The sequence below is a fragment of the Homarus americanus genome, unplaced genomic scaffold (assembly GCF_018991925.1).
Source record: "Homarus americanus isolate GMGI-L3 unplaced genomic scaffold, GMGI_Hamer_2.0 scaffold55640, whole genome shotgun sequence".
Taxonomy (NCBI): domain Eukaryota; kingdom Metazoa; phylum Arthropoda; class Malacostraca; order Decapoda; family Nephropidae; genus Homarus; species Homarus americanus.
In genome coordinates this window covers 3,770,359-3,786,434 of record NW_024713650.1, presented here as the reverse complement: position 1 = coordinate 3,786,434, position 16,076 = coordinate 3,770,359, and the positions used below count along the sequence as shown (strand labels likewise).

Sequence of the window (16,076 nt, the reverse complement as noted above, 5' to 3'; positions counted from 1 at the left end):
GTTGTCACCATGGCTTCCACACCACAGTTTATGCCCATTTGGTCTACCAACTTCCTAGTTTGTCTCCTCCTTTTCTGTCTATTCTGAAAATTTCACACATTCCCAGAGTGTCTACAGTACTATCAGTTAAAGATATCTGAAAGTTACTTTACCAAACCCAACTTAGACCAAATACAGTACAGTATGGCTACATTTCGAGAATAGACACACTGAGAATAGATACAATGGGAAGTAGACAAAATGGGATGTTACCCTTCACACTACCCTCACTGGCGATCACTGTATTATGCTGTGTAATGTAAGTTATGTGGTGATCACATTCATATTGGACCAAAAGTAGAATTTTTATATCAGTAATAATCAAAATTTCACATAACCTACCTGTACTGTCCTGTACTGTAGAAGTTGCTGTGCAGTACATATACATATTAAGAATAAATGTTTATGACCTACAGTAGAGCTGTAATACTGTACCTTAAAGTGTATTTTCTACAAAATATAAGACCATACAACTTAAGCATTAGATTTTAAGTTAAGACAATGTCTAAATAATGTTATTAACCGTCTCTGTCAATAGTAATGATGTCTGAGGCACAAGTGTTCTTGGATAAAACAACTGTGATTGAGAGTAATGGCACATCTACTGCACACTTGATAATGATGGGGTCAACAAGAGACAAACATACCTTTCCAGGAGAGATATTTGAAGCACTAGTCAGGGATGTTGATGTGTGTGGCACTGATGTAAGCAGTGCCCTGACAAGGCCGTCTTTCTCCATTCTAAACCCTTTCCCTCCTCACATCTGCAGAGAACAGTCAAGTAGTGGTAGCTAGGTGTAGTAATGCACACAAACTGTGATGTACAGATACAGCACAGCGACACAAACTGCAGCTCATAAATTGCCAATTTTACCCCAAATATATTTTGAAAATTTATCTTGATGCATTTCCTTACCAACTTGGAAACTACATTCATAGTTGAAATGAACAATACAGTGAAGGGTACAGTATAAATCTTAAACAGAGTGTCTGTACAGCCATGTACCACAGCTATTTGATGTAATAGCTTGCATAGCTGTTTACCCCGCAACGGTGTATGATATAGCTAATATCAACTACTAATTCTAAACTTTACTGATATCATTTTTGTGTTTAGTATACTGTACAGTATTTGGTAATTGTGGAAGAGACAGCTAACACCAGAAGCAATCTTTTGATTTAGTTAATTTTTTCCTTAGATGTTGTTTGGATGATATTAAGTAAGAAAAATCATACGACAATGCACAGAATCTAACAGAACCTGACCTAACCAACCAAACCTACCTAACTTCCTATCCCCAGGACCCTCAGTCCCTCTGGCATATTGAGCAGAAATAACTTACTTTGATATTTGATACTAATGAAAGCAACTTTCTAGAAGTACAATTGTGTAATTTTAAGTGTGTTTTTTTGTGAAAGAGTACAGTCAGTCGTTGCATTGAAACACATATTTCTTCTTCACTGTCAGTTCTCTGCCACATTTTGAACACTTGCATGTCCTGCCAACTAGTCAATGTTGAAAGATGATCTCTTGGAGACTGTCTTCAACCTCTACAAGCACAGATAAACTTGTGATAAGACATAGAACAACCAGCACAGGATGCCATCACTACACAGTTAAAATACAAGCTTGTCTCAGTCTGTTCCCTTGGCCCTCGGAGAAGAACAGTAAGTACACCTGATGATACAGTTCATTTAGAATCCAATGCTACTCAAAAGAAATTGAATATGTATCCAAACTCATAATATGAGATTTGATTCCACCTACAGTATATGAATATCATCCTTTATAAATAGAATAGGTTCAAGAACCAATTGAGCTAAGTGAAAAAAAGGGGATGGGGAGGGTGCATAACCTATGCTCATGAAAACTAGTTACGTAAGTGAAACCTATAACATTGAAAATAAGAGACAATCAAACCAATATTTATGGTAATAAAACCCCAGATGGAAGCCTCCATCATTATTCTAATGTTTACAAAGACCAAAAACACAAATTTATAGTTTATGACAAGATGGTAACACGCAACGTCACGGAAAAAATATCGAATGATTATTTATGGTAAATAATTTATTTCTTTGCCTACAAAACACTTAAAGACAGTTTACTACAGTCATATGATCAGTTTTTCACCGTGTTTTACCCCATAATTTCTTCCTTCTTTTATGCCCTGCCCACTACAGGTGATTTATGATCCTAGATAAAGAAAAAATATAATACAGGGAAAAAGTTGTTAAATCGTTTTATTAATTTTTTTTTTTTAAGGGCATTAGCCCACCCGGGCACGGGTCATATTTAATGACCCACATCAAGGCCTGGGGGGCGAAAATATAATACGGTATAATAAAATAAAAGAAAAAACTTTCTGGTGTTAGCCGTCTCCTCCACTAGTACTGTATCAAACATTTTTGCCCAGCAGTTTTCTTGTCCGTTGTCTGATTCTGTATGTCTTTTTTTTTGTTTTTTTTTAATAATTAGACGAAGGTTAGGTTAGGTATAAGTTCCTTTAAAGTTATATACATTAAAGATTACCTCAGGTACAGCATTATACCTGCAGTGTTATTTACTGACGGTATTCTTAAGATTAATAAAATAGGGTAGGGTAGGGTACATTAGATTAGGTTATAGGGTAGGTTAGGTTAAGTTAGGAAAGGTTATATTAAGTTAGGTTATAGGGTAGGGGTAGGTTAAGTTAGGTTACAGGGTAGGGTAGCTTAGGTTAGGTTAGGTTATGTTATAGGGTAGGGTAGGTTGGGATAGGTTAGGTTATGTTATAGGGTAGGGTAGCTTGGGATAGGTTAGGTTAGGTTATGTTATAGGGTAGGGTAGGTTGGGATAGGTTAGGTTAGGTTATGTTATAGGGTAGGGTAGGGTAGGTTAGGTTAGGTTAGGTTATAGGGTAGAGTAGGTTGGGATAGGTTAGGTTAGGTTAGTCAAAAATAAGGCCATCTTAGTAACTATTATCATATAGCCTGACCACCACTCATGTGCATTAGGCTGTCATACCAATACACATATAGCATACGGCTGCCTTACTTATACCCCGCACCTTATAAAAACATTACAGTAACTTTATCTCCTACTGTTACATCTATAACCCTAAACCTACACAAGAACTATCAATAACTTAACATAATTATCATACATTTACAACACCAAGTCATATCAGGTATCTCAATTCCCTATTTTCTTTATCAGTCATGGTCTTTTTTTTTAGGGTTAGGTTAGGTTTTTTGGGTTAGGTTAGGTTTTTTGGGTTAGGTTAGGTTTTTTGGGTTAGGTTAGGTTTTAAGGGTTAGGTTAGGTTTTATGGGTTAGGTTAGATTAGGTACAGTGCACTTCCGCAAGAAACAGATGTCAGAAATAATTTAAAAAAAACACCAAAACACACTAGAATATTTCCCCATTACTGTACTGTAGGTCCCCAGCCATGTATACAGAGGCAAACCCCATTGTGTGTACAAGTGAGGGTGTAAATTATCACTATCACCCCCTAGCCTAACACTACTATAGTCAGGCATTTGTGAAGATATTATTAATTATTACAGAAAAACTCGTCCCGAAAATTTGTCCTTACCTTGTGATCACCAGATACTGTAGTACAGTACTTTATTCACTTATTTTACAAGTTTAAACTGGTTCAACTGTACAGATATACACAAAAAATGTTACAATTAATTCAAATTCACTAAACATAGTCCTCGGAAGCTATTATATACTTAATTTCATTGGGGTTTGTTCACAGCTACCAATACAGTCAATGTATTCAAAACCTTACCAGTAACGCCACTTCCTGGTCTCCCCCAGGTACCATATGATAGTTTAACACCGACAGTCGTATCTCTTGACTGTCTATTGCTTGTACTGCATAACAAATAAATTCTCAATGGTTTCATCTAGCGTCCATTACATCACTAATGACTCCACTAATGGCCGTGACGTCATATGATGGTCGCTTCTTCACCAACACCAACATGTGAGTTAACTGTGTACCCCTAAAGTTTATTCAAGAGTCTAGAATAAGATGAAGGTTCTAGATATGTATATTGAGCTCTTTATCTGCTTCTCTGACTACTACTACTACTAATAGTCATTATCATTATAAAATTGTATTATGTATTGAATAACTATCATAACATTTATACCAGATGCGGTTGTTACTTTTAATGTTGTTTTATTTTTGCTTTAATCTATTTTATTGATAATTTATACATATATAAATACAATAATTTCTTTTTTATATGTTTTTTATGGAATAGTAAATTTAAATTACATCAATTTCCATGACAGATGTGGGGGATAGAGGTTCAGTTAGTAGTGAAATGTAACTATTATGTCACCCACAGCCAGGTAATATATTATGTAGTTAACTATTAGTAAATATAGGTAATAAAAACTTGTTCGAATATTATAAAATGTGAGGTAAATTATCTGTCATGTCTATTGAAATATATAGATTTGTTGTTGCCGCCATGGAGGTGCAGAGCTGGGCAGTGATACAGTTAATTATTATGTAATATAAGTTGACACGTTGGTTATTGTCTGTTATATTGACTTACTTTAATTACAGTTATTAACCGGCTATTATAAGTGTTACTCTAATTGAGATTATTTTATATTAAGATCATATTACATGGTTATTTGAGTCAACCGCTAAAACATCACAGGTATACTTCAGTGATAGTTAGTAGTGTTAAGTGTTGATGGTGTAAAAAATGAATAAAGAAAACCAATATCAAATAGGTGGATGATGATTATTTTATCAAGAATAATTACACAGCTTAACACTTCATTGGTACAGAGTAAATGAGTGTACTGTATCTGGAGGTCATGACAGTACCCAGTGTAGGAGTAATACAGTATAATAATTTATTCTCGTGGAGGGATAACACTAGAGATTAGGAACCTCAGTTTATTTCACCTGAGGATCAAACACCATTGTCTTAGCTGGACGTAACATAACCAAATCTAACCTAACCCTCATAATATACTGGGTTTTTTTAAGGTTAGGTTGGTTCGTGTCTGTGGTTAGGTCAGGTTAGGTTAGGTTGGCTCGTGTCTGTGGTTAGGTCAGGTTAGGTTGGCTCGTGTGTGGTTAGGTTGGCTCGTGTCTGTGGTTAGGTCAGGTTAGGTTGGCTCGTGTCTGTGGTTAGGTCAGGTTAGGTTGGCTCGTGTCTGTGGTTAGGTCAGGTTAGGTTGGCTCGTGTCTGCTAGAATCATAATTAGATCAGTGTATTTTCTTTAACTGCTGAAGGGTTGGTGACTACAGCCCATTTGTACTTTAAAAATCATATCAAGTGATTAAAAAATCTTACTTTTGGCTGCATTGTGTACTGTACTGTGCACACCTTAGTGGGGTCTGTTGGTATCATCAGCCCAGTACAGTATTATGTTAAAGTATAGTATTGTTTAATAAAAAGTAGTGTTTTAGACATCATTAAAAAGATTTCCCTGTTAAATTTTTTTTAGGAAATACAGTATTTTTAATGCAGTATTGTGTATTTTATTTCAGAATGTGACTAGTGTGCAATTAGTCCATAAAATATTTGGAAAGCAGACTAGTTCCTGTTATGTAAAGAAATTGAGTCTACTTTATTTATCAGTACATAAATATTAAGATATTATATAGCAAAAGGTGACCTGGCAAATATGCAGCGGTCACTGGTGATGGTTGTGGAGCGGCCATTCTGTTCTTATGGCTGGAGGAGCAAGTCTTATTTAGGATTAAGGTCCTTCTATTTCACTCAGACTCCCAGTGTGAGGGCTATACACAGCCCCAGTGTGGTGTGCTGTTCAAACCGTGGAAAGACAAGTGACGCTCAAATATATGTGTTGCAAATGACGGGACACATTAGGTCATGCCGTCATATGTGCAGCTCAACAAAACCACCGGGAAGTAAACAAACTAGTGACGAACCTGAGCAGAAACAATCACATTCAAACGATGGTTCACAAATGCCGAGTGGAATGAAAATAACTAATTATATCCGTGAGAAAAATCCTGAGGTTTATTCTCTGGGACAGCAAATATCAGAAAAGTCATCATCGTTAATTAGCAGCTTACGGCAGACGAGCATCACTGCACCGGCAGGCGAAGCCGGCACAAAAAAACCTGAAGACTGGAATGACATACTAAATCGCTGGTACCAACAATATCAAGACTTTATTGGTATAACTTCTTTAAAAACTGCACAGGACAGGGTTACAGAGGTGAGTGAGCAAGCCATCACTTCCCATAGGTTAAAATGCAAGTTACATTTTTACGTTACATAAATACAGTACAGTAGGTCTGGCCAAACCAAACTACGAGTCATTCAGTAAAAACCACAATTTGTTTTATCATTTGTGTAGATTCACTATTATCATACAGTACATATCATTGCTACAACTTAACACAATTTATATACCAGTTAGGTAATTACGGTAGGTCATGGTTTTATGGGGAGCAGTAATGTAAACAGTACAGTACCTTTAGACCAGGATATTTTGTTAAAAGTTAGATACATTTTCATAAAACTCAGTACAGGGGGGGAGGTGTACTGTACAAAATTATGTATTCCTATAGAAGTCAGGAGAGGCCAGGGAGAAATCTGAGAGCAGGAGGTAATTCATGTAGAGTTTGGCTAAAGGAAACCGACACAGAGTAGGGATGGCATGATAAAAAGTGGTGTGTTATGGCAGGATTGAAAACAAGGGATTAATGGAATGGATTTCATTAGTGAATTACCCATGGAAGTTTTACCACTACTGTACTGTAGTGGTAAAATGAGATGTGAAGGGGAGGGAAGGACTAGTTGTTGATGTGGCAATTACTGTAGTATTCAATTGAACTTTGGTGTATCTCACCAGATTTATTATGAGTTCTGTCGTGCTCAGATCCACTACACTTACTGTATTATCCACGTACCAAACATTGTTATGAGAAAATAACAATTTTTGTTTTTGTTTTTGTTAGCTGTCTGAAGTTTTGCATGGAGTGCAGAGTAAACGGCGGGAGCTGCAAGCAGAGATTGAAGACATCCAAGAGAAACAGGTCGTCAACCATGATCGCATCAATAAAACTGAACTTTATTCTAAGGAGCATTTTACGTTATTAGAACAGGTGTGTATAAGAATACTGTATCAGGAGCCTCTTTGTCTGTACTGTATTCAGTAAGTTTTCCACATACTGTACTGCATGGATCATATTTACAGAAATACAATGAGTTAGATAACTATAGTCATGACCAATGAGCTTCAATGAGTGACCCATGATATTACCAACACAATCAACACCCAGTGACTGTTTGATGATGTCATAGAGTATGATACAGTACAGTGGTAGTAAGAATTATTCATGTAACTAATGCATTTTCTGCAAAACAGTTCCTCACCCAGTTTCATCAAAAACTGTACTGTATCCAGTGAAGTACTGAAGTAGTTAACCTATTTTATCTCAGGCAGGAGATAAGCTGAACAGTTATTGCACCTCAAAAACTCCCAAGCTTTTATGCCAGGCGTGCATATGTCAGTCCTCCATTTTTACATCTCCCTTGAAGAGTACAGTACAAGGATATAGCACTTGTACTGTGTGTGCTTATGGACATTTTTCATATTGATCTTGTTGTAGAAGGATGAAATAGTCTGTTTCATTATGTCTGTCATTGCACTTACAGTATAAGCTTGAAAAGGTGGGTGTTTGACTTTACATTAAGGAGGAAAGGATTTCTTTTCATTTTAACTGCTATTACATATACTAACACTTTCATTTATGGATCACAGGCCCGTCAGTGGAATGATCAGTTGAAGGTTGTACGTTCAGACTTTGCACAATGTGAACGGCTGGAACGTGACACCTTTACACAAATGTCAGCTGCTATACGTGATTGTCATGAACAGGAACGCATGCAGGCGGAGCAGAGCAAATACTGGTGGGTCAAGTTCATAATGCAATTTTTTTATATGTCAGTCAAATTTAGGACAACTCAGAACATCTAAATTTTATTTAGTGTGACCAAACAGTGATCTGTGATACAGAATTTAGATTCACAAGATCTGTGATCTGGCTGTTAACCAGATGCCATTCATAGTGAGCACCATACAGTATAGTACAGTACAGTACTCATTATGTGGATGAGGGATGTAGCTTATTGAAGTGTGATGGTTGCCTGGATATGGGATGTAATTGAAATTCTGTACTGTATAAGGTGTCCTCATATCAAGTTGCTTTAACTCACATTGTTTCATTGTAGCATTCCTGAGTGATTGGGCCCCATATCCATATAAAGTCATGTGATGTTTCATTATAACGTTGTCTGCTAGGTGCTACTGCTTTGTGATGTACAGTGTGGAGGACACTCATCAGTTCTCCTCCTTCTGCATGGTTTGCCTTTGTTGTTTACACTGTGCCCACCATCAAGTGTTTTCATTGCAAACTATCCCAGGATGACTACAAATTGCCCAGGAAGTGATAGTGGTGTGTCTACCCCATAAAAGATCTACTCCATAAGAGACAAGAAATTCATCAGTTTAGGCACTAAATTAGAAGTCTTGTGAAATTTTGATGCAGTTGGTGTTGCTCTAGATCTCACTCTCATTAGTGTGAGATCCATTTATGATAATGCTGATAAAATCTGTTCAAGTGTATCACTGTGTGACTCCTGTTAGTGCAAAGAAGATCTGTCAGTCAAGAAGTGCAATTATGGAGCACCTCATGGTGTGGATAGAGGCTCAAAACCATTGTAATGTGCCTGTCAGTCACCTAGTGATTCAATCTAAGGTCAAGGATTTGTACAATGACTCGAGAGCCAGAGTGGGCGAAGGATCACAGGCAGAGCCATTCAGTGTAAACTTTGGTTGGTTTCAACAGTTTTTAAATGGGGCCAACTTCCACAACATCAAGACTATTGGTGAGGCAGCAAGTACTAATAAACTTACCTAGTATTTCGAACAAATCATTGGTGAAGGACGTTAATCTCCAAAGCAAGTTTTTTATGTTGATAAAATAAATTTTCCTGGAAGAGAATATTAGACTGTACATATATGTCATTAGATGAGACGATAATTCCCAGCATAAAAATGGTCAAGGACCACTTGATATTGTTTCTTGGTTGTAATGTTACCAGAGATATGAAGATGAAACCACTGCAGCTTCATTGTCAAAGAGGATATATAGGCAGACTTTCGTTTCACATAATTTTTCTTGAATATTGCAGGGGGGGGGGGGCATGTTTATTCCCAGGAAACACACCATTGATGACACTACTTCCTCACTAACTTTTTTCTGTTCCCTTTGCCTTTTAGCTCAGCAATTTATCTGTTTATCTTGATTTTTGGATGAAGTCCAAATTACTGTTGACTTATTGTATCTATGTATTATTTTATTCTATCTGTCTTGTACCTGGATTGTATAATTTAGGAGAATTTCTCTTTAAACATATATTTTAAGCCTCCATGTACGTATATAAAGGACAGATATCTTTTGTTTAATTTGTGATGTTATTTTGTTTTAGACTGAGTGACAGTCTCCCTTCATGTAATGGGGGAGATTGTTTGCTGTCATTTCTCACCTTACAAACTTGTCTTGTATGTGCCAGTCCTCCCGCACTTCATGACTTAAAATGATATATTTAAAGGTATCAATCTTGGGAATGAAGGATATCTTAACTTTGATGTTTTTGCCAAATATTTTACATGCTGTTTCTCCAACATCACTTGATAAGGAGGAGGTGGAAACTTTATTCATGTAAGTCTGTGTTTATTGATGCCCCTTAGATCAAGAAAGCATTGTACTGACTTTGGTATCAATGGTCAGGGTCACATGACCTTTGCTATTGCTCATCTGCTGGCTGGGTTTTATGTACTTTGTTACATTGCTATAGTTATGCAAGAAATGAAACCAGACTGTTGCACATAAACCCAGTCTTTCTGTTTGAAATTAAACCAGCCATGGTAAAATCCCATTCTTTATGAAGTTAAATTCTATTATTATATATGGCACCAATATTTAATAATTTATAAGGTGAAAATAGTATTATTCTCATGCATGTGTAACTATCAACATAATAGGTGTATTATGCCACGTCACCATTTGTACCTTTTTAAAAAGACTGAGCAACTTGCTAATTTTATTGTCTTTACCCAGATCTTGGTCTCTCTGTTTAAAGGTCAATCATCGCATCGGTGGTATCGGCGGCTCTGGCATCCCTCATCACCTCGGTCAACAACTGGGTAAGGATCAGAGAGATTAAAGATCATGTGACCAGTAAAGGCCAACACCTGCTGGATGGCTTCCAGCAGATGCACCAGGATGTACTGGACACCATCAAGGCATTACTTGCTACTACCGCTCACCCACAACCTGAACGTGGTAATCCAGCTGGCACTGTTCAGGCATTGTTTTCCATGGCTGAAAATGATTCACCAGTATCACCAAATACCACACAAACAAAGAACAGCACCAGTACTCTCCTTGAAACAAAGCAGCACAATGGAGACATTAGTGGACCATTGCCAGCCAAAGTAACAAAGGAAGATGTAGTGCAGCTAACTGAGGAACTGAGACAAAAAATTTTAGACCAAATAAATGAGAATCTTGCAAAAGAGAGGAAGCTACTTCTGGAACAGATGAATGAAAAGCTCAAGGCTTATCTTAGCCATGTAGTGTCAGAGGGAGATAGAACTCGTGACGAAATTGTTTCCATGGTGAAGATTTTGACAGAAGCAGTGTCTTCATCTTTAGAGACCAATAGGCAGAGTATATCAATGAGTGAGGAGCACCAAGAAGCTCCCGTGGTTGTTGTAAACTACAGTTATGGTCGTATAGCCACAGCAATGGCTGTTGGGGCAGGTATCGGCACTCTGGCCACAGCGTTTGCATTAAAAGCTTTCGGAGGCTCAGGAGTATGATGTTATTCTAAAATATAGTCTTCTAATTTACCTGTTATATAGTACTGTACATTGTTTTACCTTTATTTGTAATTACCTGGTTTTGTAGTAAAAGTTCGAAATTTATATAATTTTCTTAGTTTTCTATATTTTCTTTCCATAATAATGTATGTTATTTATACCAATGATTGTAAAAGTGATTGGTGATTAAGAGCAAAGCTATTTTATTCTTTTTTCTTACTATGTGAATCTCCTAAATGCTCTTTTATATGGAGGAAAGATAGTCCTTACATCTTGTGTAGTACAGCTTTGCGGCCTTGCAGGAGTCTATATCAGCTTGAGTGTACAGTATCAAGTACAGTGGGGTATGCTATAACGAACGGATCTTACTACGAATATTCCTATAACGAACGGTTTTACCTATAAAATTGAGAATGCTATAACGAACGAAACTCCTACAACGAACATTATTTAAAAAAAAAATTTTTTTTTTTTTTTTTTTTTTTACTAATTTATTGTTTTTTTATTACAAGTATTAATGATATTCTTTATTTCAGGGGTTTAGATGCATATTTATGCACCTTTTTACAATTTTTACAATTTTATATTTTATTTTTCAGTGTTAAGTGGTTGTATTTGGGGGCCTGGAACGGATTAATCCTATAACGAACGAATGCTATAACGAACAAGGTTCTAGAACCAATTAGATTCGTTATAGCATACCCCACTGTATTTATGAAGTAGTTGTAGTAGATGATGCACACAATCATTTAAACAAATTACTGTACAATTCTTTATCAAATTGTTGCAGCACAAGACGCACTATATGCAGACTCTTCCTAATTATTTTAAGTTTTGATTATCTCTATATTTTTAAATGTGGGGACCCCAATGGCAATACAGAATTATAAATTATTCAAATGGTAAAAACTGGTTTAGCTATCACACTCATGAAGCCAAAGGCATTTTAAACTTAAGAATGTGTGTGTGGGAAGGGGTGTTGTTGTGGGGGTGTAGGAACGGGTAGAAGTAGAAACTAGGAAATGCCACAATGATTATTGATAGGGTAGCATGAAAGGTGAAAGCAGGTGTACTGTATAGAAGGGAATCTGGTGATACAGGATGCAATGGGATGTGTGTTGGGTCCTGTTAGGTCATACAGTACTACAGTAATGTACAGTTCAGAAGAAAAGTTGTAAATGTTTAGGGAGGAATTTGGAAGAGTGTGAGTTAAGAGAAAGTTAATAGGAAATGTAAACAGAAGCATTGTGATGAAAAGTATAGAAGAGGAAACAAGAGATGGGCGAAGTATGATGGTTCAGGTACAGTGGGTGTGTTAAGTCATGGAAGAATGTCTGCATAAATTGATCACAGCGGCACATTAAAAAAATAAAATAAAATAAATATATATATGTATTCAAAAAAGGAAGACGAAACAAGTAGTGTATAATTCAGCAACCTTTATAATGCATTAATCAGACAAAATCTTTTACTCACATATTTCACAACCACTCTTAAGGTTTATGGTACGTATATCCATAAGCTGACATAATGCTTACATTATATATGAAGACTGTATATATTATGGCCTTATTTGGTAAGGTAAACTAATGTTGTGTAAGCAATATCTCGGCAGAAATTGTTATGGAATAAACGTATCGGTAAATCTTCCTCACCAATGGGTTAAATTTAAAATAATAGCAATACCCTGTACAAGATTTGGAACACTACTTCTACTTCAAGTCTACCCAAGTATAAATAAGGGATATTTTAGTACAGGTAAGAGATTTTATTTGGCTAATGCTAATATGATGATGAACCTGTAGTACTGAGTGTTTGACACGACATCAGTGAGAACCTCTGTCAAGGGAAGACATTAAGAATCCAATAAATTATTAAACATTTGACGAGTAAAGTTTTTTTATATGTAATTATGTATTTTATCATACAACAGATGCTTTTCAAGGGCTTTTATATGTTATGAGAGAGTAAAAGTTGTAGTAATGGATAGTCTTGATAGCCCTTGGAACCTGACCCCTAATTGCCCATTATATAATACATTTGTGAATTGATGATACCATGAAACCTCTGAGGACACAACAACACGTAAACACAAAGACTTATTTTAGTAGCCACATGATTCAAAAGCTCCAAATGCCTGTTGTAGTTATCAGGGTTTTTATTATTGGTGAATATAGTCAACTAGGTTTGGAAATTTGGGACCTAAAACACATCACATTTTTTTGCAATAGGTTATAACTGGTACATCTTTCTCCATGGTACAGTATTTGATTATTTGTACTGTAGTTCTTTACATTAATAAGTATGTATCTACACTATATAATACTTCATTTTATAGGTCTATACTATACTGTACTGTACAGTCTCACCCAAAAGTTCGTTAACTCTCCCAGCCAACTATTGCTGCACTGCCTGTTTCAGATGTATGAACTTGAGTCTGTTACTTCGAACCTTTAGATTCATTCGTATCGGTTTCGTGTTCTGGTTGGTACGGAGACAGTCTCAAACATCTGAAGCAGGCAGTGCAGCAATAACTGGCTGGGAGAGTCAACGAACCTTTGGGTGAGACTGTACATTGTGGTGTTAATATTGAGGGTAGAGCAAACACTTATTTAGAGGAAGTTTATTACCTTCCCAGAACTCCCATCCCACTGTTTATTCTGTTCCAGCCAAGAGTTAGGTTTCATTATGCTTCACCATACTCAAAAGTACCACCCCATACCCTCCTTTTCCACTCATGTGATTTAGCATCTGAGTTAATATTGCATAAATGACAATGAAAAATGTCACTGTTACATGAAAGTATCAGAATAATGCAACCAACTTTCTTGTATCAAAGGACACCTCCGCCATTACTGTACTTGTTTAGCTGGTCGAGGTAGTCACTGGCATTGATATGACATTAGGTAACACTTGATTACTTTCCTTTTGGTTACAGAGAGAAGGGTTACATATCCAGACATGTATGGTTCTGTAAGATTACTCATGTACTCTCTCAAAGCAAAGAGGATGGCAAGTGATTGGACCTTAACGCCTCATCGACAGTTTCCTTGGTAGATGAAGGTATGTGATGAGTAAGTGTTAAATAATATCCCATTAGTGTTACCTGCTCTATTAAGATCATGCAAGGTAAAGTTTTAAAATGGTAGTTGTTCTGATTTTATGAGAATATACACTGTTTTATCTGAATATTTTAAGTACTAAAGATGTAGGTAGTAGTGAGAATGTGCTGCTAATTTTGTATGTGAACATTTAATAATAGTATTGAAGTACAGGTAGTTCTGCTATAACGCGATAATTGTGTTCTTGTAAAATATCGTGTTATAGAAAATCGCGTAATAGAAATAACAGGGCTTATGGAGAAAATAGGGTTAGGTGCAGATTACTCGAAATCGAAAAAATTTAGTAGTTAGCCTAACACAAAGGATAGCACAGTCTAAATAAATGTTACATTCATATCTAATAATGAAATCATACAGTAAATTTAACACTTTACCTTGAAAAAATATGAATGTAACTTGATGGGGAGAAGGGTGATTTTGAGGTTGATAACATCAAGCTTCTCTTCAAGTGTTATATCCTTTCTTTTACGATAATCACCGGGAATTCTATCATCAGAACGCTTTTTGGAGATATTCTTCTTTACCATATTGACAGTTAATACCACAAAATTGGAGAAATAGTAAGCAAAAATCGCGTTATAGCAAACAAGCGTTCGCGTTATACAAATATTGTTCCGAATTCATAAATCGCGTTAGAGCAAATTCGCGTTATCAAAACATGCGTTATAGCAGAACTCACTGTAAGTATGTGAACATGTAGTACTAGTGCTTCAGTAAATGTGTTGTGCAGTACAGTACTAGTATTGTAGTAAACATGTTATACAGTACAGGTTGTGCTTCAAAAATCCAAAATGTTTGGGACTAGAGTCATTTTAGTTAAAAAAAATGGTTAACTTTAGGTTATTATAAAAAAACCTAATATTTCGCTAAACACATAATAAAATACTACAGGTATATTATAATTATTTAATATACAGTATACAGTACAGTGAACCCTCACTTTACGCGGTTAATTCAACCCACGGCGGCCCGCGTAAAGTGAGAAATGCGTAAAGTGAACAACATAACATATGGGATTAATTGAAATAGAGACCGGGCCGACCCCCAAACTCCACTTTTTCAGACACAATACCTACGTTGTAGTAAAAATAACTTCTTAATTTTATGATGGTATGCACACACAATTAATAATTAAGAGAAATATCAATAATATTAGGTTTTTTAACACTTACATTAGTAGAAAAGATGGCTGGGCACACGGGGATGGGGGGTTGGTTCCAAGGCAGAGGACAGATTATTGGCCCTCACCTGTATCAATTGTATCACTATCCACCACAGAGGCTTGCAGGGCCTCTTTGTCAAACCCCTCAAAGTCCATATCCTCACTATCATTATCACTATCACTGACTTGGGCCGGCTGTGGTGGGTGGCAGGTGAAGAATGGTAATGTTTTGATGACTGGGCGACCTTGTGCGCACCCTGCTCGCGCCGCTCTCCGCGTAAAAGGGTACACACACCGCAGAAAGTGAGCATTCCGGTTTCGGCAGGGTACCGCGTAAACGTGGAAACGCGTAAAGTGGGACCGCGTAAAGCGAGGGTTGACTGTATTGTGTATAACTAGAATTAAACTAACTTAATAAATATTGTAAGGTTAGTAATAATACAGTACCATGTCCAGTACAGTTACTTTTTGGTACCTACAGTTAAATATTTGTAACTGTAGGGCTGTGTAGGCTGCTGATGGTAAAGTGAATTACAAATTGATTCTTAAACTAATCTAGTGACATGTCTGTGGTTATTCATCTTTTTTTGTTGGCTCTGTAAGTTACTGGGTACCTGGTTACACCTTAGTGAGTGAGGGCAATATAATACCATAAATACACCCTCAGTGAAGGTAGCTTTGTTTCTTTACCTCAAATTATTATTTTTGTTTTTTTGGATAACTGATGTTTGGATATTTAAAGGGCAACCTGTACTAATGTTGTAAGCATGTAGTATTTGTATTGTAGTGAGCATATAGCAGTAGTGTTGTAGTAAACATGTAGTAGTAGTAGTGCTTTGAGAAACATGTTGGACTTGTGCTATAA

At 36.4% G+C, this 16,076-nt stretch overlaps 2 protein-coding genes across 14 annotated transcripts in view; one reads left to right on the top strand and one right to left on the bottom strand.

The window, feature by feature from the left end:
* Positions 1-3,995, bottom strand: part of LOC121873825 (KAT8 regulatory NSL complex subunit 3-like) — a 38,060-nt gene extending 34,065 nt beyond the window's left edge. For 4 of the 11 annotated variants that reach the window (XM_042377633.1, XM_042377643.1, XM_042377654.1 and 1 more), the window contains exons 1-2: positions 3,819-3,977; positions 687-803 (exon numbers count right to left, since the gene is read on the bottom strand). In XM_042377633.1, coding sequence (XP_042233567.1) covers positions 687-779 — 93 coding nt within the window. In that variant the 5' untranslated portion in view covers positions 780-803; positions 3,819-3,977. Of the gene's footprint in view, positions 1-686; positions 804-1,382; positions 1,591-3,617; positions 3,799-3,818 lie in introns of those variants that run through there. The other 7 variants (XM_042377568.1, XM_042377595.1, XM_042377577.1 and 4 more) reach the window with 6 other exon arrangements.
* A 354-nt stretch (positions 3,996-4,349) lies between these two features.
* On the top strand, positions 4,350-11,032 carry LOC121873814. 3 transcript variants are annotated; one of them, XM_042377545.1, is made up of 5 exons: positions 4,350-4,390; positions 5,553-6,250; positions 6,996-7,142; positions 7,802-7,950; positions 10,186-11,032. In XM_042377545.1, exons 2-5 carry the CDS (start codon positions 5,690-5,692, stop codon positions 10,925-10,927), a joined length of 1,599 nt encoding a protein of 532 aa, XP_042233479.1. In that variant the 5' UTR covers positions 4,350-4,390; positions 5,553-5,689; the 3' UTR covers positions 10,928-11,032. The 3 variants fall into 3 exon arrangements, with proteins under 3 accessions (XP_042233479.1, XP_042233469.1, XP_042233489.1); XM_042377535.1 differs by lacking the exon at positions 4,350-4,390 and adding an exon at positions 4,480-4,553; XM_042377555.1 differs by lacking the exon at positions 4,350-4,390 and adding an exon at positions 4,522-4,553 and having other exon boundaries at positions 5,789-6,250.
* Positions 11,033-16,076: the final 5,044 nt, after the last annotated feature.

Bases quoted from the DNA above. Each gene is read 5' to 3' on its own strand.
- LOC121873814 (XM_042377545.1), top strand. From the start codon at position 5,690: ATGCAGCGGTCACTGGTGATGGTTGTGGAGCGGCCATTCTGTTCTTAT. The intron at 7,143-7,801 runs GTGTGTATAAGA...TATGGATCACAG, and splicing joins ATTTTACGTTATTAGAACAG to GCCCGTCAGTGGAATGATCA. The intron at 7,951-10,185 runs GTGGGTCAAGTT...CTCTGTTTAAAG, and splicing joins GCGGAGCAGAGCAAATACTG to GTCAATCATCGCATCGGTGG.